This window comes from Protopterus annectens, chromosome 12.part0 (genome assembly GCF_019279795.1).
Source record: "Protopterus annectens isolate FY-2018-M chromosome 12.part0, PAN1.0, whole genome shotgun sequence".
In the NCBI taxonomy this organism is placed as follows: Eukaryota; Metazoa; Chordata; order Ceratodontiformes; family Protopteridae; genus Protopterus; species Protopterus annectens.
In genome coordinates this window covers 23,442,127-23,465,141 of record NC_056746.1, presented here as the reverse complement: position 1 = coordinate 23,465,141, position 23,015 = coordinate 23,442,127, and the positions used below count along the sequence as shown (strand labels likewise).

The following is a 23,015-nucleotide window of genomic DNA, read 5'->3' as shown; positions in this document are numbered from 1 at the left end:
ACTGTGTCACAGCTCCTCTGCATGCTCCCCCCAGAGAAGAGACAAGCAGTCCCAGCTTTGTCATTCTTCTTCATCCAGGCCAGAACCTACAACCTACAGGTGATATTTTGATGATAATTACATTCAGATAGCCTGAGGCATAGTCAGGGATGTACCGCCTCTGCCAGTAGACCTTTCATGATGATTTCACTTTTGATAAAATTACAGAAAGTCACAAACTGACCAGATGCTCATTGAACATGTATCATAATACCTGAGCAGAAATCTCCTCACCCCCCTCAGTAGAACCATATATACATCCACAAATAAAGTAGAATACATGTTCCTGTTTTCTACTCCCTATATACACTCTAGTTGATACCTTTCCCACCTCAACAGCTCATCTTTTGCTAACAAAAAGAAGTTCTAGAACAGCATGCACCACCATGGGTGACACACTTCAAATGTACCTCTCTCAGCTACAGTCCATTAGTTGTTACTTTCAGCTTGGGATCCATGTACAGTTACCCTCATATCATTCCTAAACCCTTCCCCAAGATTGATGTCTTCCATTGTCCTGTATAAGCATATAAAATCCCACTCCTCTCTGTCTTCCTCCTCTGAGACCAGTTTGTTTGCTCAACAAGCTCTGCTAAATACTCCTCTTCTTCTTCTTCTTCTTCCTCTTACTTTTTGTTAAACAACCACAACCATTCTTTCTTAACCCATCCATCTTCAGTTGCCTCCTCTGATCTTTGTATGTCCATGCCAACAACTTCCCCACACTCTCCATCTGTGCCCACAAGTTTCAACTGCTCTTTGTTTCTGCTTTAGAAGTTGCCTCTTTCCTTAACCTGAACCACATCCATTTGGTCTTTCTTCCACTTTTTCCATCTCATTCCTATTTCTGACATCTACTTTGGACTTTCCTTGGATCTTTTTATTCATTATTTTCACGTTTCCCTGTGACTCTTTTTTCAACTGCCTCATCTGTTCCATTTCCCCTTCCATATGTTTAACCTGTCCTACAAAGCCTTGACCCCTCTGCTCATGCTTTCGGCATTCATTTTGACACACACAAAGCCCTTTCCCCTCTAATTTAACAAGTTCCATATCTTAAATCATAGCCTTCTACCTCGTCTACCTTCATCTACACCACCACTTGGGCATGATCAGAAAGACATCGCTCTCTAATTTCTACAACTACAGCTTCAGTGCTCTCTCTTCTCCAACTTAAATAAACCTGACCTGTTTGCCTTCTTATTTGTATCTCTTTAGAATGTATGTCATCTCTTTTTCTCACTCCACTAACCTGCAGACATCCATGAGGCCACCTCTCTCCATTCTCTGTATCGTTTTGACTACATCTCCCATGAGACTTTTTAGACCTCAATACTTGATCCATCTCTGCCTCCACTAACACACTATAGTCCTCTATTACATGCTTCCCTATACCCCTACATGACCTTCCTATCTCCTCAATCCCCCCACACCTCAAAAACATTATCAGAATAATTGTACATAGGATCATATGCCAAATTTGCTAGGATATTTCCACTTTCCAGCTTCACATCTACAGTACTTGTGCCGTGTTCAACATTCTTACAACTAACAAACTGTTTTCACTATTGCCATTGTAAAATTTCACCATTTTGAGTTCTGCATCTCCTTCCCCTTATTTGTTGCAGTAAAACCAGCATTGCCCTTTCTCTATTGATTTGCCCTAAAACTCTCTCCTTAACAGGATTGTTCAGCTTTCTTCATGATCCAAGGGAAGAATTTCACTATAGCAGACTCCCTCTTATCCGGTGTTGCTGGGACAGGACCTTAGGCTGGATAAACAAATGGCTGGTTAATCAGAAAAAGCATACAAAATAGCATTTATAGGTTAAAAATCAGCTAGAATAATAGGATTTGTGTTGGTATGCATTTTTCTAAAGAATATGAAGTCTAAAACTCAAATAGCTGTCATTATTTAGCCTGCAGGAGGCAGAAAAGTTGTTCTTCTCTGTTGTATTTTACTAGGTCTATGGCAGAAATTTAACGGCCGGTTAAACAGAGGCTGGATAAGAGGGATGCTACTGTACATCTGTCCTCGGCCTGTCTCCCCATAAGGTCTGCCACCTGTTCAGATGCCTAAAGTTGGACATTTCTTTCTAAAAAAGTGAGATCTTGCATGGCAATCTATTGTCTTAATGGGTGCAAAATGCTTATTTTCATGCTCTTACCAAAATAAAGACTTCTTATTGTAGAATTTTAGATGTTATGATTGTTTTATATCATTTAATAAATAATTATTTAGATATTTATGTTTCCTCATAATTTAGATAAACATTATAAAATAATTTCCTCCTAAATTAAGACATTTGCCATTCTCATGCCTTTGTGTCTCACAAAGGACAGTTGCCAAATCATGTTATGGGAAAAGAGGGGCAGGTAGTGATCCCTTGCCCACGCCCCTACAGCCACAAACCTTCTCAGCAATGTAACTCCCCCATAACCTTTGGCCCCTCTATTGCAGCTATGTCAAAGACCCTTGGATAACATAAATCCTAATAGTCCCCTTCTGGCTTGTAGATTAGGTTACACAGCATCTGCAACCCTCTCCTCCCAAGACAGCATTATGAAACATGCAGTAGCCCTCCTCCCACTCCTCCCATCAGACCTTGCATCTCCCTTTCAGTCACGTGACCTCCACAGTATCCACACTGCTACAGCTTCTCAGCTGATTGCCTTTTCTGCCTCAGTGCTCTCAGCCCCTTTCTAAGCCCTTGATTGTGTACAACCTGCAGTGCTTTCTCCACATTCTGCTCCTCCTGTCTTGTCTTGCTTCCCATTGAGTGTACAATACACATTTTCCTTCCCCTGCTCCTTTAGTGTTCTGCCGTGAAGAGTTCGAACCCTGTCATCTGCCATAACTCCCCCTCCCCAGCAGCTTATGGTGCTTTTACTTATTGCCACCCAATGGACTCCTATGCTACTGTAAAGCTTAAATCGTGGTACAAAACCACAAAGTCATTAAGGACCGGGTCAGAAGTTACTAGAAAAGCAAAAATGTTAAGAGAGATGGGTCAAAATATATAAGGAAAAATCAGGGGGTTCTGTAAAAATTGGGGACAGTTGAGAAGTGTGGCAATAGCCTATCTTTCTTCCAAAAAAAATGAAAAAACCCAATCTGTAATTTACAAGAGGACATTTGGACTTGAGTATATAGATTTCCTAAACTGTGACATCAATGCAAAATCACATGCATTGAAGTACATATTGCAGCTGAGAAATGCAATACTATTCATAACTGTCTTTAGTCCAGTCAACATGTCTTAGTGATAGGGGACATATGTCTGATCTCTGCACTTTATTTCTTTTACTCTACAGATGTCCATAATTCTCACTTCTAATACATTGAATCCCCTTCAATGTTCTAACTGCCCACTTCATTCAAAATTTATTCGCAATCTTCTTCAACAAGTAGGCTGTGTGGTCAGGTTTCCAAATCAAATATTAATCAGAAGAGAAAGGAAAGAAAATAGATGGTTTCATATTGCATTTAGAACAAAACACCGTACCTCATTTCTCAACCTTGAGTTTGGGTTTCTCCTAATGGCTTCTTCTTCCCATGTAGTTTCTCCTCTGTTACTACCCTCATTTTTATTTTGCTGCTACTAAACTTCCTTTCACTTCTCTATCTTGTACCTTGGGCAACGGCTTCTTATCCAGGGTCATCTTGACTGTTTTCTTCATAGTCCTGCCTGTCCCTCACTTATTTAAGCTTTCCCTCATGGCTGCTGACTCTTCCTTCCTTACAGCTTTACTCTACTTCTGGTTCACCACATTTTTGCCTTGAGCTGCTGTCTCTTCCTCATATAGCTTTGCCTTTTTCAGTTGAAGTTTTTGCTACAGGTTGTATTATCTGTGCTTGGTTTCTTCTATACAGGTCCATCAGCTCCTCTTTAACATAGACACACATTGTATTCTTTGGTCCTGATCCCAAAACCTCCTGAATACAAACTAACTTGCTTCATCCAGGGATGGGATCAGTTGTATTGTTTCTCCAAATTACAGTCAACATGTATGGATAAACAAGCAATGTCCTGGCTTCAATCTGTCTTAGTTGCCATATCAGCTGATTATAGGATAGTCTTCTGTAAAATTCCAGGGTGAAGTCTTCGACCATCCTTACAGTAAATCTGGCCACTCCCACCTTCAAGCCTTTGAGGTCTCAAGCCATATACAGGTCTCTCATTTCACATTAAACTGTTAAAAAGTGCAAATGATTTGTTGTAGCCATTCATGGCTACTATCAGGGTGGCCTATCATGTGCACCCATTCTGCTCACAAATTAAATCACTATGCCTCCCTAGAATATTGGCCAACTTTTCTTCAGGGACAGTCACCATATTGAGGATAGCCACTTTCCCTGACAGACGCATCAAGTGTACATTCACTTGCCTGTCCTGATTTCAGTCTCCTTTACATTTATAAGCAGAAAGTTCTTTTTTTGTTATTTTGCAGCTGTCTTTCACGTAGGGCCAGCATTTCTCTGCTGTTGACATATTTAGCTTTCAGCCAGCTCATATTTCCTTTCAGCTCCTTAACATGTTTCATGTAAACCAAGAATCTTTACTGCAAGCCAACCCAGTACCTTATTGAGCTTCACAATGATAATCTGAACTTGCTTGACATTGTCACCCACACAACCTTTTCATCAGCACTTTTTCAAACTTACTACATTTAAATTGCCAGGGGACAACATGAAGTCACTGTATTTCTACCTTCTGTGACCTAGGGGGCACAGTTATGGTGTTGTTTGATAATTTTTTACTGTCCAAGGAACACCAAAATCAGGGCATAAAATAATACATTTACTGAGCACTTCCTTTTCAAAAGTAAGAATTTCTTCAGGCCATCTTTCTAACTGGGCTCCCAATGTCCCCTAGTGTTGTATTCAAGCTGAAAAGGCAGATAGGAGGGGAAGAGAGAGAGACTGGAATAATAACAGTCTGAAGAGGTTATTATAATACACATTCTTGCACTCCAGCTGCTTACAGCTCATGTGTTTACAGATGAAGATCTGCCTGCACATCTGAGTGTAACTAGGTTTAAATGCACAGACATGATCTCTGTCTCCATCTATTCTTTGATTTGGTACAATCTTGATTGGAGTATATAGAAACTGGGGAACTGGGGGTATGAGGGTAGAGCCGCCACATCAAGGGTGCTGCGGGGCTTGCTGTCCTAAAAAATTACATTTTTGTGTTACTCAAACCATGAGTGGTTGTGTGCATGGCCAATTGGCAACAAGTATGAGAAACTCAGGGAAAAAGTGCTTAAGCCATCTGAGATATTTAAAACATAACTATGGCTTGTCATAAGCTCAGCTCATCAAGACATAACTGTCTGAGACAGCTGTGGCAAATAACAAAAAATCATGCCCTTGTAGAGGGGGCTTCACTCTTAACCTCTAACATGGGGGTACTTCAGTCCCTACACTCTACTTACCTGCTATAAAATAACTCCAAGGTCACACACTGGTGAAGGTGGCTCTAGTGACATTGAATCGCATCTTATAAATATGAGCTTGTAATAGGAAGGGTTCTTTACACAGTATACACATTCAAAGACACAGACAGACATTTCCCCCACACAGGCACATAACACAGTACTCACCCTTGTAATAATCAGCCATTTGTGTGTGTGTGTGTGTGTGTGTGTGTGTGTGTGTGTGTGTGTGTGTGTGTGTGTGTGTGTGTGTGTGTGTGCATGTGGGTGAGTGTGTGTGTTTTGCATATTTTTAGTAGCCTGATTTCCCTTCATTTGTACTGCCCTACAGACCTGGAAACAATACTCCATATATGTTCATACAATAGTACCATGTGCACTGGAAGCATGACCTCAGCAGCCCAGAATCCCAGTTTTCATATTGTGAATCCTGGAATCCTACTGGCCTTTCACATTACATACATGTATCCCATCATCATATTTCACATTACATACATGTATCCCATCATATTTCACTTTACATACATGTATCCCATCATATTTCACTTTACATACATGTATCCCATCATCATATTTCACATTACATACATGTATCCCATCATCATATTTTATATTACATACATGTATCATATTGTCCCTTGGCACTGCTGTTTCTCATTACACAGCCCAAGCTTATAAATAAACTTGAAGCTGAGGCTGAAGTTTTTTTTTTTTTTTTTTTGCTGGCTTTTTAACACAAATGCTTTAAACATAATGCCAGTTATGAAGTCATTCTTCACATCCTATTTTTTTTAAATTCTGTAACATTACTAAAAGCTTGACACAAAGCAAAGCCTTATATAGTTTGGTAATTACAATTGCCTAGAATAGGTGAATACTATGCTATCAGCCCTAAGGACCATTTTTAACCTATCTAACAACTTGATGTTAGAATCAAACTTTGTATGTGGCGAAGACCCTAACCAGTATGCCTACCCCATCCCATGATCAATCCTTTCATCCAGAAGTTTGCACACAATATTTGGCTGTCATTAGGGGAAAGATAGTTACCTAAGGAAAAATATAATTCGAGAGTTAGCCACAATTTCATCTAAGCTAAATCTGTGAAAAGTGAGATATGTACATTCCTGGGAGAATGGAAGTCTGGTTTTCAATGTCCAAAATAATTTTTTGTAGAGTTGTTATATTACAATTTTGTCTCCCCATTTTGTTAAGAATCAGTTGCTGAACTGGAGGTAACAAATATGCATTTCATTATAGCGATTGCTGAAAAGGAGAATTCAGCATGGGAATGATGGTGGGAACTTGGGAATTCGCTAACTTTGAACTTACATTTCCAAGTGTCACAAACACCGTTGTTTACAAAGTTACTATTCTGTGTAACAATCGTAAATATGGTACAAAGAGCAGATTCTCATGGAGAGCTGCAGTAGCCTTTGACTGGATATTCAGGAAGTCTTTCAGCCAAGTTTTTGTTCGCTGTATGTTTATAATGCTGCCAAATTTGCAAGTGCTGTATTACTTCTGTTTTAATTTGCAGAATAACTTCAATTATGTGCATGCCAGCATTTATAGTCTGCTTAGTTCCCAAGGCCACAATCATCTTGGAAATGGCTAGTTAAAATAAAATGCATTTTCCTAGCAGATAAATTGACTATCACTTCTCAAAAATTAATGTCCAACAAATGTTTTGCTAAGAATGATGTAATGCACGTGTGGCCATACAAAGTACATTTCATAGCTCTGAAACAGTGGCAGCATTGATGCCACCTTGTGATAGAAATACATCAGTTTTGGAGTAGTGTTAAAGCTATTTTCCAGGGGTCTGATTAGAATCCCCCTACTTATGTTACACAAATCTTATCACTGCATCTGAAATGCCCCTCTGTAACAGTAATATTTATGTGACAAATGCATGCTCTATCCCAATACTTAATGTCATATCCTTAAGACAATTGTAGTGCTACAATAATCTTGATGAGATGGAGAAATAATTTCACCTGAGAATATTTCTATGCTCCATCTGTTGTGAAAACCCCTTTCAGAACCCTGAGCTTTCCTCAGATAATATGCTCATAAAACAATATAACAACCTTTCCCTCATAAAATGTGTATTCATTTAGATTTTTCAAGCCAATGAGCTATGCGTGCATTTGCGACACTGCTGACATGCTTTTGATAGTTCTGGTTTGGTGTATCTTATCTTTAGAAAAGCAATAACTCTTATTACATTTTTATTCTTTCAAAGTTGAGTCAGGGGTGCAGTCAGTGGGCAGCTTACAGCAGAAAGACAGACAGCTTCTTATATCAAGGCAGGCGCAACAAGAGAGACAGCTTGTTATATGAAAGCAGGTTATTAGACTCTAGAATTAAAACGAAGAATGTCATTCATATGCAACACGCTGTTATAGTGTAAAAGGTTGTAACTATGCTCACACAGACATTTATGTGATGCATTTTGTCTCTTTCTTTTAGACTGCCCTAAGCACTTTCTTTCAAGAAGCAAATATTCCTTACAACCCTCATCAAATGGTAAGTGTCTAGCTTTGAGTGTTTCAGGTGGGATTAGGTCAGGGTCACATTAATCCATTTTATAAAGCATTTATCTTACTAGTAGTGGGCTATTACTTTTTTAATATCTGGGTTGTTAGTTATTTATACATTTTTGAATGTAATACTACAACTTTTGCTGCACAAGACAAAATTCTAATTGCAATGAACAAATGTGTTTTTGAATATAAAAATAAAACAAGGGCTACACAGTGAAGCCAGATGTTAGCAAGGCTGCCACACAGTGCTTGGTTTTCCAGTTCATTTCTTTATTGGGGTTCCTTCTATGCATGATCTGCATGTCATGTCTATGTCCATGTGGGTTGTCACTGGGTGCTTCAGTTTTCTCCTGCATTCTGTAGATGTGTATTGCATAAAATGACAATCCTTTAAATTACCCATGTGTGCATATTGCCTGGGTGTGTTGTGTGCATGTGTCTATCTGTCTGTCTGTACAGGACAGTGTATTATCTCACACACAGTCAGTCTTTCTGCCTTGCATTTACCATCTATGTCATCATCCAGTTTTTAATTCTACCAATGGATCAGTTGTCAGATCTTCAGCTTGATTTGTGAACTCTTATTGTATATTTATAATGTAGAATGCTCTGCAGCTTTAAGTATTCCTTAAGAATAACATGTAAGCAGGATGTCACATGGTATTGTGCCATAATGATAGGGAATAACATGTAAGCAGGATGTCACTTGGTTCTGTTGTACTACTTAGTTGCTGCCATAATGGTTGTGGTTGTGCACTGGCTATCCTCTGGATTTCTGTGTCTGGCGATCAGGTCAGCAATGCTATGGAGGGAAAATGAACTCAACAATATCATAGTGTTAGCTGACTAATGGTGTACATATTCTGTCAGGAAGTTGCATTGTCTGTGAATCAGTGTATTTACAAGTACTCAAACCTTCATTTATTGTGAGATGACTAGCTAACTGCTTGAAATGGTGAGCAAAGAACATTATCAGTTTTCTATTTAGGGGTGTTGGTGTGCGTGAGTGGGTGTCTTGTTGACATTCACTTTTAAGTGACTGTTTAGGAATGTGTAGTTTTACAAATCTGCATGTGTGTGTGTTTGCCCTTTTCATTGTAGGTGTATAAATAATGAGACAGAGAGAGACTGTGCATTATTTTTTACTTTTTTGACAATGTTAGGAAGAGATATTGGCTTGGGTGGCCGCGGTGGTGCAGCAGTTAGCATTGCTGCCTCACAGCAAGAGGTTCTCTGTTTCAAACGTTGTCTGGGGTGCCTTCTGTGCGGAGTCTGCATGTCCTCCCTGTGGTTGCATGGGTTTCCTCCGGGTGCTCCGGTTTCTTCCTACATCCCAAAGACATGCTGTAGGTGGATTGGACACTCTAAATTGGCCCTAGGTGTGAGTGTGTGCATGTGTGTGCCTTCTGTGGAAGGTTGGGTGCCGGGCTGGCAACTCGACACTGTAAAACTCCACTGCCAATCATGAGCAGACAGGTGATCCGCTGTGGCGACCCCTAACCGGGAAAAGCCGAAAGTAGAAGAAGGAAGAGATATTGGCTTGTTTCAGGCAAAGTGAGAGTTTTTCTTTTTTGATGATCATTGTCCAAGTCTGGTGTACCACAATGCCATTAAGATGCCATTGATGTAATTTCTCAGTCTGTACCTCATATTAAATGATTAACTTCCAGAAAGGAGCCTCTAAAGTTTAAACTGTAATAAAATATTGTGTACTGATGTCTACAGCACAGAGCACATTTTGCTTGAATGTAAATTACGTTTTTAGTTTTAAAAGACTGCATTCTTGATTTATTCACTATTATAATAGGCTTATATCAAGAAACTGGATGTAACTCTGTGGGGAACATTAGTAGATGTGGGTAAACTGTGTACACAATTGTAAATAATTAGCAGACGTTTCATTTTTCCAGTAGGATAATATCACGGAGAAAGCATTTAATAAGTAAATAGAAGTAAAACAAGAATTAAATATTAATTAGACTCAGTTTTAGTTTGAATGCTTTTATTGGTTTAATAATGCATGAAGAAATGCCATTAGACCCTTGTTAACTTAGTTTCTATGAGTGAAGCTTCGTGAGTGCAGTTGAAACAGAAGTCTGTGACTGCCATAAGAAAGGATCACATACTGCATTTCCATGCTAAAAAAAATGTACTGGGCTGTCTGAAAACTCAGTGCCTTTCATTAAACGTAAATCTAAAGGTAATGAGATAACGATGATAAACTTAACTAGTCAAGGAGTCTTGGCTTCTGAGGGCAGTAATCAGTAAGCTAAGGAGATAAAACAAAGGAGGGGAAAAACGGGAAAATGCACTCAGGTAGGGTTCTGTCTTGCTTCAATACCTTTGGAGTGTTAATGTTGGCAGCTTAAGTCATTAGGTAATCTAGGAGTTTTAGAACTTCAACTAAAAGTGCTGCCAAGAGGGTTCACTAAGGCATGTATGAAGTCAAACCATTTCAGCTTTGTGTTATATTTGGCTTGAGGGGTAACCCTCACCTCTGTCTGGTATATCCATTCTGTTGTTTTTCTGCATTCTTGTTATGTTTGGGGTATAACGGATTTAATGTGTAAAGGAAAAGGTTTCTCTTATATACAGTTTGATCTAACTGAAGACCAGTTAAAGCCAGAGATGCTGCATCTTGAGGTTTCCTTGCCAAAAAAAATCTTCACAGAACTTAATGACATCTTCACATGATTCTAAAAGTTTGAAACAGAGATAAAAATTGTGGTCCCAGATTCCTATGCCTTTCATTTGAGAATGTTACCAAGAGAGGGTTACAAAGGGAAACATTATTTGGGTGTTCTGTGGGGGTATAGGAAGTTTGTTCACGGGCTTTCTAAGTGTATAATGTCTGCTGGAGAGAAGAGAAAATTAAACTTGGGGTCTTTAAGCCAGCTCCATACATAAAGAGAACTACAACCTAGGTGACCCAAGTTTGAGTAGCAGCTTAGTTGGTGAAAAAGCTTGCAGGTGGGGCATGTGTGCCCATCTCAAAGCTGGCAAGGGGGAATGAGTGTGCCCATCTCAAAGCTGGCAAGGGGGGGATGAGTGTGTCCATCTCGATGCTGGCAAGGGAGGATGAGTGTGTCCATCTTAAAGCTGGCAAGGGGGGATGAATGTGCCCATCTTGAAGCTGAAAGGGGGGATGAGTGTGCCCATGTTGATGGAGAAGGAGGGGGTTCCTGGCTGCCTCACAGATGCTAGGGCAAGTGGAAGATTGTCTGGAGTAGCCAAAGTAGTGTAGGGAGGGGGTGAGTTGTTGCTACTACATATGAAGGAGTGCACATGCGAGGGGCTGAGAGTCATAGGTGGTCTGTGCAGTGACACGGATGTTCACATATCCACTTGCAGTGGATTTAGGGCAATAAACCATATGCCTAGGGCAATAAGCCATATACCATCAGTTGCCAGAATACCAGTGAAGGCATAAGCAATTCTCATGGTTGCTCGCATTGTGGCTTTCAAGAATGTCGTTTGCCCCTGTATGGTACTGGGTGTGTCCCTTGTACAGATAAACAAAAGAGCTGAGCCTTATAGAAGAAGGCCTGATGGCCAGAAGAGCACAAGACAAAAAAAGAAACAAAGAAAACTAGCTTGGCCACTAAGATCTGTACTTTCTGTTTATCAGAGATAGCAAGAGAGTTATAGTTTACAAGGATTGTTGTGACTTAGTATTTATGTGAGTATGACAATAAAGGGAATCAGTTTTTATGTTGTGGAGGTGCATCTGCAGAGAGCAACCTGTCCAAGAGGTAATTAAACGGGTCAATATTACGTTGTCCAACCTTTAAATGTTTGAACATCATATGATCGAACATTTAAAAGTTTGAACGTTTCAACAGAGATCTCTGTACAGCGCGGAATGGGAACATTTCCCTTTTCTGCACTGTAGTGCGATCTCGGAGTTGGTATATTTAAAGAGCGGGGTGGGGGGTGCCGGGGGACTTGCCTCCCTGCTTAAACTGTTCAGATAAGTTTTTTCTTTGGTTTATTTATCTTTTTACATTTTCAAACTTTTAAAAATTCGATCATATGGTGATATTCAAACTTTTAATAGTTTGATTATGTGATATGTGATTATGTGATATAGATGCAATTAAACAGTGCAAACGTTCTGCTGGGTTGAGTAACCACAGTGCATGGACAATACTTGCTGAGAAGAATAAAACAATACTCTAGCTGGAGCTGACAAAAGAAGAATTAAGCTGTTTTATTAAGAATATTGTTATTCTCTGTGAAACTACCTGCCGTATTGAAGGTTCCTAGGCCTCACCAAGTGTAGATGTAATTTCCTCTGTCCTTTGACATCACTTGTTTAAGCCTCACCCTAGAGATGTCTATGTGTCTGTGTGATGGGGAGAAGAAAAAGCTATGAAGAGAGGTAGTATGCATTAGTAAGGAAGCTTGAAAGCTATAGCAGAGGCCTTAGGTACAGCTGTTCAGGTAAAAGGTCCTTACATTTGCACTGTGGTAACAAGCCATACAAAATGCATTTCTGTATGTGCTTGTACATAATAAACTGCATATCCTGAGTTTCCAGTGAAACACATATGTTGGATGCAGCCAATAAACTAGAGGTTTTAGTACTGATACTTACACTGCTAAATCTAAACCTGGGGGACTAGGTCCCCAAGCTTTGATGAAAAATGTGGATCAGGTATGTATACTTGTAGATGTAAGAGGAGGCCAGAGATAATTATTTATCATCTGGTCTGATTTCTTAAGCATGGTTGTTGGGGGAAGGGACAAGAAAAAAGTTTATAATATGTATAGGATCTGTGTTTCTGAAGTATAGCCAAGCAGTCCACTTATAATGTGCTGACGAGGTCATAAGAAGGATGAAACACGCATGTCCACAGTTAGTAGAGTTTGGCTTTAAAGGTCTGAATGTATCCATAAAGACTTAAAAAGAAAAAAAAAGTCATAGACATTCAGAAGCCATATAGATTAAACATTTGATGTCCTTCAGGATCATTTGCATATATCACATGGTCCTCTGTTACAGGGGGTTTTAAGGTATTGCACAGTGAAAACTCTAGCTTGGCTAGATTTTTCTTGTACTTTTTACTAATTGGTTTGTCGGTGTGACTTTTTTACTTTTTGGTTTTAATTAAGGAAGGTAGAAATTGTACAGACTATGTTTTTCAGCATTTAATGATAAGAGCAGAATGAGCATGCATGTGTCTTTATTGTTCTAAACCGTATTAGGACAGTTTCTGATGCTTTGAAAGCTGGGCTATTTCTGATAAAGCCAACACGATCATCTTGGATAAGGCAGTTCATACCTGCTTCACTTTGTTTGAAAGTAGCGGGAGAATCAGGAGAAGTAGTTTCTGATGATGACCTATGGGTGAATGTGCTTAACTACTTATCAAAGGGTTGCGCAGAATTTCAGCTTTGTTACTGAAAGCTTTTAGCTTGCTGTGTACAATTTCTGGAGACACCATTATTTCTGTGTGGTTACTTTTGGTTCTAGGTTTTTTGTGCACAGATCTAGCTATATGTTCTCTTTTGAAGCAGGTTCTTTCTATAAGGGTAGAGGACATTTATTTATTTATTTGTTTTTGTCCATTTTCCTTCTCTGGGGAGAGGGTTGGCTACAGTTGACATCATTCTTTCAGTCGTCAGGGATGGTCTGAGATTTTTTGTGTTTTTGCCCTACAATACTGCACATCCATGAGTAAGACTACCTGAAAGCAGCTTTACAAAAGCTTGACCATGCTGACAGCACCCACCACCTTATGTGAGGTCATTCCCAGCAAGTGAACATGCCTCAAGCCAAAAGATGCCACATGCAGTCCACCCCCATCTCCACTAGAGCCGATTGTACTTGTGCCAGCTAAATGTGCACATCCTCTCCCTACCTCCCTGAGATAGCTGAGCAGGCTCCACCCCTTCACTGGTCTCTCATCCCTTCCTGGTTCCTCCAGTGCTGAGACTACCAGCTGAACCCTGTCAGCTGGCTTGTAGTCAGGGCTCCATTCTTTATACCACAAAGCCTTGTCTAAGAATAGGGGTTATTAAAGTCTGATTTGGAAGAGAATTGTCCTTAAATTCTGTTAGTGAGGAATAAGTTAGAATGATAAGGATCATGCCAGTTTGGAAATAATGTGTTAATTAATAATGGGCAGGGCATGCATTATGTTTTAGTCTGGAAGGTTCATACATGTCTGGATAGGTTAGTGGTTTGGTAAGAAAAGCAACATGCTCTTTAATAAAGGGGAACTATCTTAGTTGTTCTAGAAAAGTCTGCATGGAGCCCAGAAGGGGGTGGTCTTGTGGTCTGATAGCATCCTGAAACAATGCCTTGGAACATGTCAAGAATATTCTGGATACTCAATGCTTGCAAAAAGGTGGTGCTACCATGTCTGGATATATTGAGTCAATGAGATAAATAACTCTGGGCTTTGGGAGTCGTTTGATAGTACTGCACTCTGATTTACCTAAGATTATCTTTGCACTTTGGTCTAGCAGCTGAATCAAACTTGACTACAGGCATTTTTGAAAGTGTTTGTATGTAGTCTCTTTCCTTTTTTTTCCTTTTTTGAAACACCAGCTTATGAGCATCCTGTATGCACGTTCTCCTCACTCCAAGTGTACCAAAGTGTGCCTGATGCTGCAAGTGATTTGTAGGGTAACATATAGGTACGCCAAGACAAAGATGGAAACTTTAGCATTTCTGTGAATCAATGTGGTCTTCTAATTTCCCCTTAAACCCAGAGAGAGAGTGGTGTAGATTATATGGAGACGTGCTTTGGATGGGGGTGGTAAAAGAGTTTAACTTATACAAGGAAGCAAGAAAAAAGTCACGATCAAATGGGTTAGGGTTATTTGAAAAATCTGAAGAGTTTTAAGGAGTAACAGTGATGAGAAGTTTCTGTCTATGGTGCTATACGCACCATGTCTGTAGGAATAATGGGTGAAGGCAGATGACCCTAAAGTAACCTGAATGGCTCCCTTTTGAAATGCTGGGACTTGCAATGCAGAGTCCCAACAAGCTGAAAAAAAAAGAACTAAAATGCAGAAGAGCGAATACCCAAGATAGCTGTTTTCCTTTAAACTTGTTTTTCATTGGGGGCCAAGCCTCTTATATCTCCGAAACCTATGTTTGCAATGCTGAAAGTGCCATACTTCAGAGAAAAGGGAATATTCTGAGAAGTGTCAGTCTCAGACGTAGTATATATATATATATATATATATATATATATATATATATATATATATATATATATGTCTGGATTTTCAGCCATTGAGTCTCCGCATTACAGGACTCATAGGTAGGTACTAGGCTATTGGCCCTAGGGCCTATACAAGCCCAGCCAAAAAGGTACCCTGGCTTTTGCCACCCAAGAAAATTATTTTCCTGTGCCACTGTCAAGCAGAGCCACAGAAGTGATCCCCGGGTTGAATTTCCTATTTCCCATCCAATCATCAAGATTTTTCTTGAAGAGTCCTAATGAGGAGCTTTGTTTGATATAGATAGGTAGTTTATTCCAGTGTATGGGAAGTCTCTGGGAAAGGAATTTATCCCTCCAGCATGTTCTGTTTATTGTGGTGACAAGGTTTAGGTCCCTAGAGCATGCAGCTGTGAGGGATTGGGATTTCTTTAAGTGGAGCATGTCCAACAGCTCTGGGTTTGACATAGCTTTGTATGTTAGGCAGAGATCACCTCTGAGTAGGTGAGATGCGATGGAGTAAAGCTGGAGTGTTTTGAGATGGTCTGCATAGGGCATCTGTTTGAGGCTAGTAATCCTCTTTGTGAGGTGTTTCTGCAGCCTTTCCAGTTGTTGTAGATGTCTTGTGAGGTACATACCAAAAGGTGTGTTGTACTGCATAATGGGTCTAATGAGTGATGAGTAGAGGGGAACAATGACCTCTTTTTTTCTGGATGAGAAACCTTTTGTGATGAGGTGTGCCACATAGAAGGATTTCCTGACTACTGAGGCGATGTGATTAACAAAGGGGAGACTACTATCCACCTGTGTCCCAAGGTCTCTTATCACACTTTCGGTGTTAAGTAGACTACCACCTATGTTGTAGTTCATGGGTACAGAGATTTTACCAAAGAGGATGACAATGCACTTTTTGGCATTGAGCTTGAGGCCATGACTTTGACACCAGACATCTGTCTCAGTGAGGCCCTTTTGTAGGATGTCCACATCGTTAGGAGTTTAGATTATGGATCCTAGTTTGCAGTCATCTGCGAACTTCATTAACCAAAGACCTTCTGTGTTAGCCTGTACTTTAGAGAAGTAGATCCCAAACAAGAGAGGACCCAGGATTAAACCCTGTGGTACTCCACTTGTCACTGGTCTGAAGTCGGATTTGGAGTCTGCTACTTTCAGAGTGTGGGTTCTGTCAGTGGCCAGTTGGCAACCCATCTTGTGACACAGGGATTTATACCTAGTTCAGTGAGTTTATCTATAATTCCAGAGTGGGGGATGGTGTTGAAAGCCTTGGCAAGATCTAGATAGGCTGTGTGAACCACCTTACCCTCGTCTACGGCTTTGGTGACTGCTTCAAAGATGTCTATCAGGTTTAGGAGACATGATCTGCCTTTTACAAACCTGAACTGGGTGGGATCCATAGTTTGGAGATTAACATTGTCTTTGTTTATAAGTTCCATGATGATATGTTCCATGACCTTGCAGACCAGGCTCATCAGGCTAATGGGGCGGTAGTTGCCGGGATCCATAGTGGCTTCCTGCTTGTGGAGTGGAATAACCGTCACTGTGCACCATTCAGCGGGCACAAAGCCTGAGGTGAGGCTATGATTGAACATGGTACTTAGGTGGGGTGCCAGTTCGTTCTGTAGTTCATGTAGAACGCAGCCTAGAATGTTGATTGGTCCCATGGATGCCGTGTTCTTGGCTTTGGAGAGTGTGGTTTTTACCTGTGCAGCTGTGATTACAGGAACTTTTCATTCTTCTGGCATAGAGCTAGGCCCTTTAGGGGGTGAGAGGGGTGTAAAGTTAACATTGGACCTATCTGCCAGGATGTTGGCAATATCAGATGGGTTTGTGGATTTAGTGCCATTGTGTTGTAACTCAGAGCAGATCTGAGTGTTGCCACTGAGATTCTTGACATAGCTATAGAATGCTTTGTGGTTATCTTTAGAATCAGTGGCGATTTTGTTTTTGTAACTAGCTTTGGAGGATTCTATCAGGGATTGCAGCTTCTTACTGAGGCTTACCAGGGAGCCCCTCCACTCATGGGATTTTACTCTCTTTGCAACAGTTTCTTCCTTCTGTTGTACAGTTTGTTTATGGCAGGGGACCACCAGATTGGCTTCCTTTTTTTGGAGGATAGTGTCTTGGTTCTGTTTGGGATAGCATGATCCATGTACTCATGTAAGTGCTTATAAAGTGCAATTGTGTAGGATTCAGTAGTCGTAACTGTAATGTCCATCTGCATGGGTGTCATGAAGTTCACCACTTCTGTCTTAAGAAGCGTGAAGTTGGCTTTGAAGAAATTTTTTACCTTGGTTTCCTTAGTGGAGGCTGGGGGCAGGATGTGGATATCTAGGGTGATTAGCTTATGGTCAGATCGGACCAATGAGGCGTTGACATCAGGTGTGGAACACCGGTCACTCATGTTGGTATTGACTAGATCTAGGATATTGTTGCCCCTGGTGGGGGTGTGGATAAGCTGATCCATGGCACTGGAGTTTATGAATTCCAGAAAACGTTGAGTGAAGGAGTTGGTACATGAGTAGTTTTCCCAGTTAATGGTGGGGTAGTTGAAATCATCCATTATTAGGGTGTTTGGTTGAACCCTAATGTTTTCCAGTACATCAAGAAAAGAGGAGTGGGAATCTTGGGTTATGGTGGGAGATCTGTAGCAAGCTACAATTTGGATTGCAGTTTTGCCCAGAGTTAGTTGCACTTGGATAACCTCGGATGCATTATGCTGAGCAACTAGCCTGGAGGTGTGGATATCCTTAATGAATATGGACACACCTCCACCTTTGGTGTTCCGGTCCAGGTTACATGGCTGAAAAGTGTGGTATGAGTTATAGCCTGGTAGTGCAGGGGTGCTCTCTGGAGCCTTGAACCAGGTCTCAGTCACCGCACAGATATCGATGTTCTCCATTTTAAGGAGTGCCTCGAGTGAGTGCATTTTGAGATTTAGACTTCTAGTATTTAGTAGCATCACCCTCAGTTTTTGCTTGCCTGTTCCTGTTATGTTGGTGAATTTATCATTTGAACCTTGCCTAAAAAAGGCACTATAGGGGCGGCAAGAACCTTGGCCAGTATCCAGAATCTCAGGGGTGACAGGTGCAGGCCATCTCTGGCAAAGCATCATGGTCTGTCGACCATGTCATCCCAGGCAGACAGATACTGGATCCCTTTAGAATGACACCAGAAGCTTAGCCAATTGTTGAAGTCAGTCATTTTGTCCTTGTACTGCGGTATCATTCTGGGTGATGGCAGAATGCTACTCAGGGCTTGGGTCATACCTGCCTGGGCTACAAGATCGGAGAGCTCTTTCATGTCTCTTTTCATGTAGTCCAGGGAGGTATGCCTCAGGTATTCACACCAACATGGACAATGACATAGTCATATTTGTACTTGTTGTGGAGTGACCTGAGTGCGTGGGTTATGCGGCGGATCCTGGCACCCGACAGGCAGCTGAGAGTAACTTTCTCCTTGTTTAGCCTGGTGAGTGGGACATCAGTGTGCCTGACTATAGAGTCACCTATGAGTAGTATGTTGGGTATGTTGTTTTGCCTTATTGGCTGTGGTTGATTGGCACACTGAGTCTGCGGGGTATGTGTCATTTGGGTTGTGTTGGGGTGGTGGAGGTTGCTTGCATTTCTGCTTTAGATGTGTCTGCTGGTTGAGCAGATTATTATTGAGAGCCTCCGTGAATGTTTTTGTGTTTCTATGTGTGAATTTTGGTGGTGTAGATTTAGTGGGACTATGTGATGAGTGTGGTGTGGTGCAAGTGTTAACTTCTCTTCTTGACTGTCAAGTTCAGTCTTGATTGGAGAGAGCTTTACCTCCAGTTTGGCTAGATAAGTGCATCTGTCACACATTGTAGTGTTGGGTGGTAGGAGGAGAGGGTTGTCTGTGTACATGAAGCAATTTCTACATTGCCTCAAGATGCCCAGATTCATCAGATAGATAGGAAAGAACACTGGGAGCTGACCCTTGGACATGCCTGAATAAAAAAACTATTTTCCTCTAGATAAGTGAGGAAAGTAAGTACAAGAGCTATTTTTCTCTAAGCAAGTGAGGAAAGTAAGTACCAAAACTGTTTTCCTCTAGGTAATGAGGAAGGCTGAGTGCTGTAGTAATTAGTAGGTTATTTAGTGCTTACAACAAGTTCTGAACAAGTGCTGAGCACAAATAAGCAAATACAAGTGTTAAAACTAAGAATCTGTATCTGGACTAAACTAGTTACAGGAAAGGGGGGAAAAGTGCAAATGCGGGCTTTTAAATCAGAAAGTTGAGAGAGATGGAAAACTGCCCAAATGGCCAATAACTACAATTTCTGGGCCAGAACCACTCCTTATGTGGTATATAGGTTACCTAGTGCTTACCACTCCCACTGATAAGCTAGAAGGATTCCCTCCATCACAGAAAGTTTGGGGGGCTCAGAAGCTTACATACAGTCCTGGATACAGCAAATATGAATCTGGACTACACTAGTTACAGGAAAGGTAGGAAACAGGCTTAGATTTTTTTTTTTTTATATACAGAAAAGTAGCTAAAACAGCAGTAAAAACAATTCAAATGCACTGCAAATTAGCACACTTGAGTATGTAGCAATGGGACCAAACAGTTTAAAAAATGCAATTAAATTAAAAATTACTAAAAACAAGTGCAGAAGGAGTCTATTAGGTAGAATGAGGTAAAGAGATGGGACTGGGGGGTGTTCCAGATCAAATCTACAGGGCAACTGCAAAAGCCTCCAAATTTAAATAACCAGACAGGAATAGGGAGGGTGGATGGGGGGGAGGGGCAACAACACCTTCAGCAGACATCTGAAAAACTGTACAGTGAAGCAAAAATAACAGTGCACAACTCTGAAGTCAGCCAGCAATGATATAAAATTAGTCAAGCAAGAATTAACAGTACACAACTCTGAAGTGCCAGAAAAATATACTTAGCTCTGTATATCTCCAGATAGTTTGAAGAGCACTCTTTCAGGACATAGGGAGGCTCCAGCAATGATATGCAGGCTGTTACTAACAGGGTCTAATTTTATGCAAATAATCCTTGCGATGGTCAGATAACACACAGAATGTAAAACCAATTATAGCAACAAGACACAGAGAAAAAGGGGGAGGTGGGGAAAAGCACCTTCAGCAGAGATCTGAAAAACTATGCAGTGAAGCAAAAATAACAGTGCACAACTCTGAAGTCAGCCAGCAATGATATAAAATTAGTCAAGCAACAATTAACAGTACACAACTCTGAAGTGCCAGAAAAATATACTTGGCTCTGTATATCTCCAGATAGTTTGAAGAGCACTCTGTCAGGACAGGAAAGCTCTAACAATGATTCTCCATTCCAAATCCTAGTATGTCAGTCACCAACCTTAGCCCTTAAATCTGTAAGAGTCTCATCTTCAGGTAAGGATTTAGAACATTTTGCTATGACAGAGAGGTCTTGTTGTTTCTGGGTGACAGTATCATTATGAACTTTAGATAGCATTATATTCTCCTACAGTTCTCATCAAAATGGAGGAAAGGCAAGAGGAGCCTTCTAGCTTCTGTTACCCCAATACCTGTATGTAGTTACAGTAAAGCTGTAGTCTTCCACAACCATAGGCTATGCTTCATCATTCATCATCTGTGAGATTGATCAACTCAGTGGGTCCTTGGTTTACCTGATCCAGGATGAGGGATTCAGAAGATGGTCTGTATAAGGTAATGGCTCATCTGCATTTTCCTGAGGGGCATGAAACTGCAGCTATTAGGAAGTAACCAAATTTGGCAAGTTTCAGGTGTTCTCAGTATGAAAGGCACAAATCCAGCCAGAAAAGTCTATCTAACGCTTAAGCCAGGTAAATACCTGGTTATTTTAAATGTGCTTTTCATTAATTATGTTTACCAAAACTAATATTATCTGACAGGTTAGACTCTTGATGTAATGTTACCTTATCTGAAATATCCTTACATTCTCCCTGCCTTGCCTCCTAAAGCCATAGAATACTATGTTGCCCTCAATTACTTCAAACTGAAAATGTATCAGTGTAATGAACTATGTATAAATGTTCCTGCATACAGCTATGTTAGTATGTAGCTGATTGTATCACAGCAGTAATGGCCAGTCTTCCAGCATCATCTTAAATGAGGGGAGGACAGATTAGAAATGGTGTGGAAATTATGAAGGATAGTCCTCTGATGAGGGATGTCATCAGAATTGGTGATAGGCTCATGGTAATCAGACTCCAATGTAAACAGAGGGCAGTATTCATAATCTCAGCTTATGCCCCACAACAGGGGTGTGAAGGTGAGAAAGAGTGCATTCAGGTAGCAGTTGCAAGACCTCCTAGATAAAGCAAGACAACGTGAGGTGATGTCCATAATGGGGGGGGGGGCTGAATGCTCATATTGGGACAGACAGACAGAATAAGATTATGAGGACTGCCTGGGTCCACATAAGTCAATGCAATAGGAATAAAGAAGGAGAAGGTATTCTAGATGTTTGCATACCAAATGGCTTGATGGTGACCACCAAAAATGGCTTTATGGTGACCAACAGATGGTTCGGTAATAGAGGCAGTGACAAGATCACGTACAAGAGCGGTGAAAATGTAACTCAGGTATCCTTACTCTTAGTAAGGAAAGGATGTAGACGTACAAGAGCGGTGAAAATGTAACTCGGGTATCCTTACTCTTAGTAAGGAAAGGATGCAGACGTACAAGAGTGGTGAAAATGTAACTCAGGTATCCTTACTCTTAGTAAGGAAAGGATGCAGACGTACAAGAGTGGTGAAAATGTAACTCGGGTATCCTTACTCTTAGTAAGGAAAGGACACTGAGGTAGAATCATAGCATGCAGAGTCATTGCCAAACCACTTGTGGCCACAGTCAGCTACAGGCAATGGTCAGAGATATTTCTAAGGTCAACAGAGATTAGGCTGAATGCCCGGAATTTGACTGGAGCAAAAGTACAAGAATTCATGGAAATCCTCAGGGTAGCCCAGAAAGAAGAAATATGTGGAGATGTAGAGGAAAGAATCTCAAACAGTTTGTACGAAGAATTTAGTACAAATATGCAGCTGAGCCAGGTGTAGAAATAAGGTACATAAGGAAAGCGGATGGTGGTGGAATGCAAAACCCCATGGAGTTATCAAAAGATAGAAAAGACCAGGCAAGGAGGGAATACTGGTTGGCTAAAAAGGAGACTAAGAAACAGTTGCACTAGCAAAGAACAAGGAGCCAGAAGCACTCTAGAGCATCTACTTTCACGGTACAGTTCTCACTGTAAAATACTGTTATCTAACATACACTCTTCTTGTGGGTATGCTGTGTTGTATTTTAGTCCCACCTTGTAAATAAGCCTTATGACTGTTTGTTAATCTGTCCTTGTTTGCCTAAACATCAGTTATTTCTCTACTATTAGTTTACGACTGCTACTGCTAATTAATCAATTATTGCTTTAATTTGTTCTTTGATTTATTGTTAGTGGATCTTTCTCTACTTGTTAGTTAATAACTATGGCTGTTAGTTTTTTAGTACTATTGCTCCAAGCATTTTTAGATGTACTGTAGTGGAGCTTTTTTCCCTGGGCCTCTGCTGAAAATGGGCTTTTTGCCCAGTCAGGCTTTCCTGGTAAACAAATGTAAAATAAAGTAAATAAATAAATAATAAAAACATCTGGAAAGTGACTCAGCAGATGGCATAAAGAAGATCTATCGGGTTTCAAAGCAAAGACATAGATATAATAGAGTCATCATTTACCATTCATAATGGTTGCCAGCAACAGCCTGCTCACCAGTCCATGAGAAATCAAATTCCAGATAGAAGGAGTA

At 40.6% G+C, this 23,015-nt stretch overlaps 1 protein-coding gene across 1 annotated transcript in view; it reads left to right on the top strand.

Moving 5' to 3' along the window:
* LOC122816341 (UBA-like domain-containing protein 1) overlaps positions 1-23,015 on the top strand; it is a 64,032-nt gene that overhangs the window by 9,980 nt on the left and 31,037 nt on the right. The window contains exon 2 of the mRNA XM_044089067.1: positions 7,954-8,010. Within this exon, the coding sequence (XP_043945002.1) occupies positions 7,954-8,010 (57 nt within the window). The remainder of the gene's footprint in view (positions 1-7,953; positions 8,011-23,015) is intronic.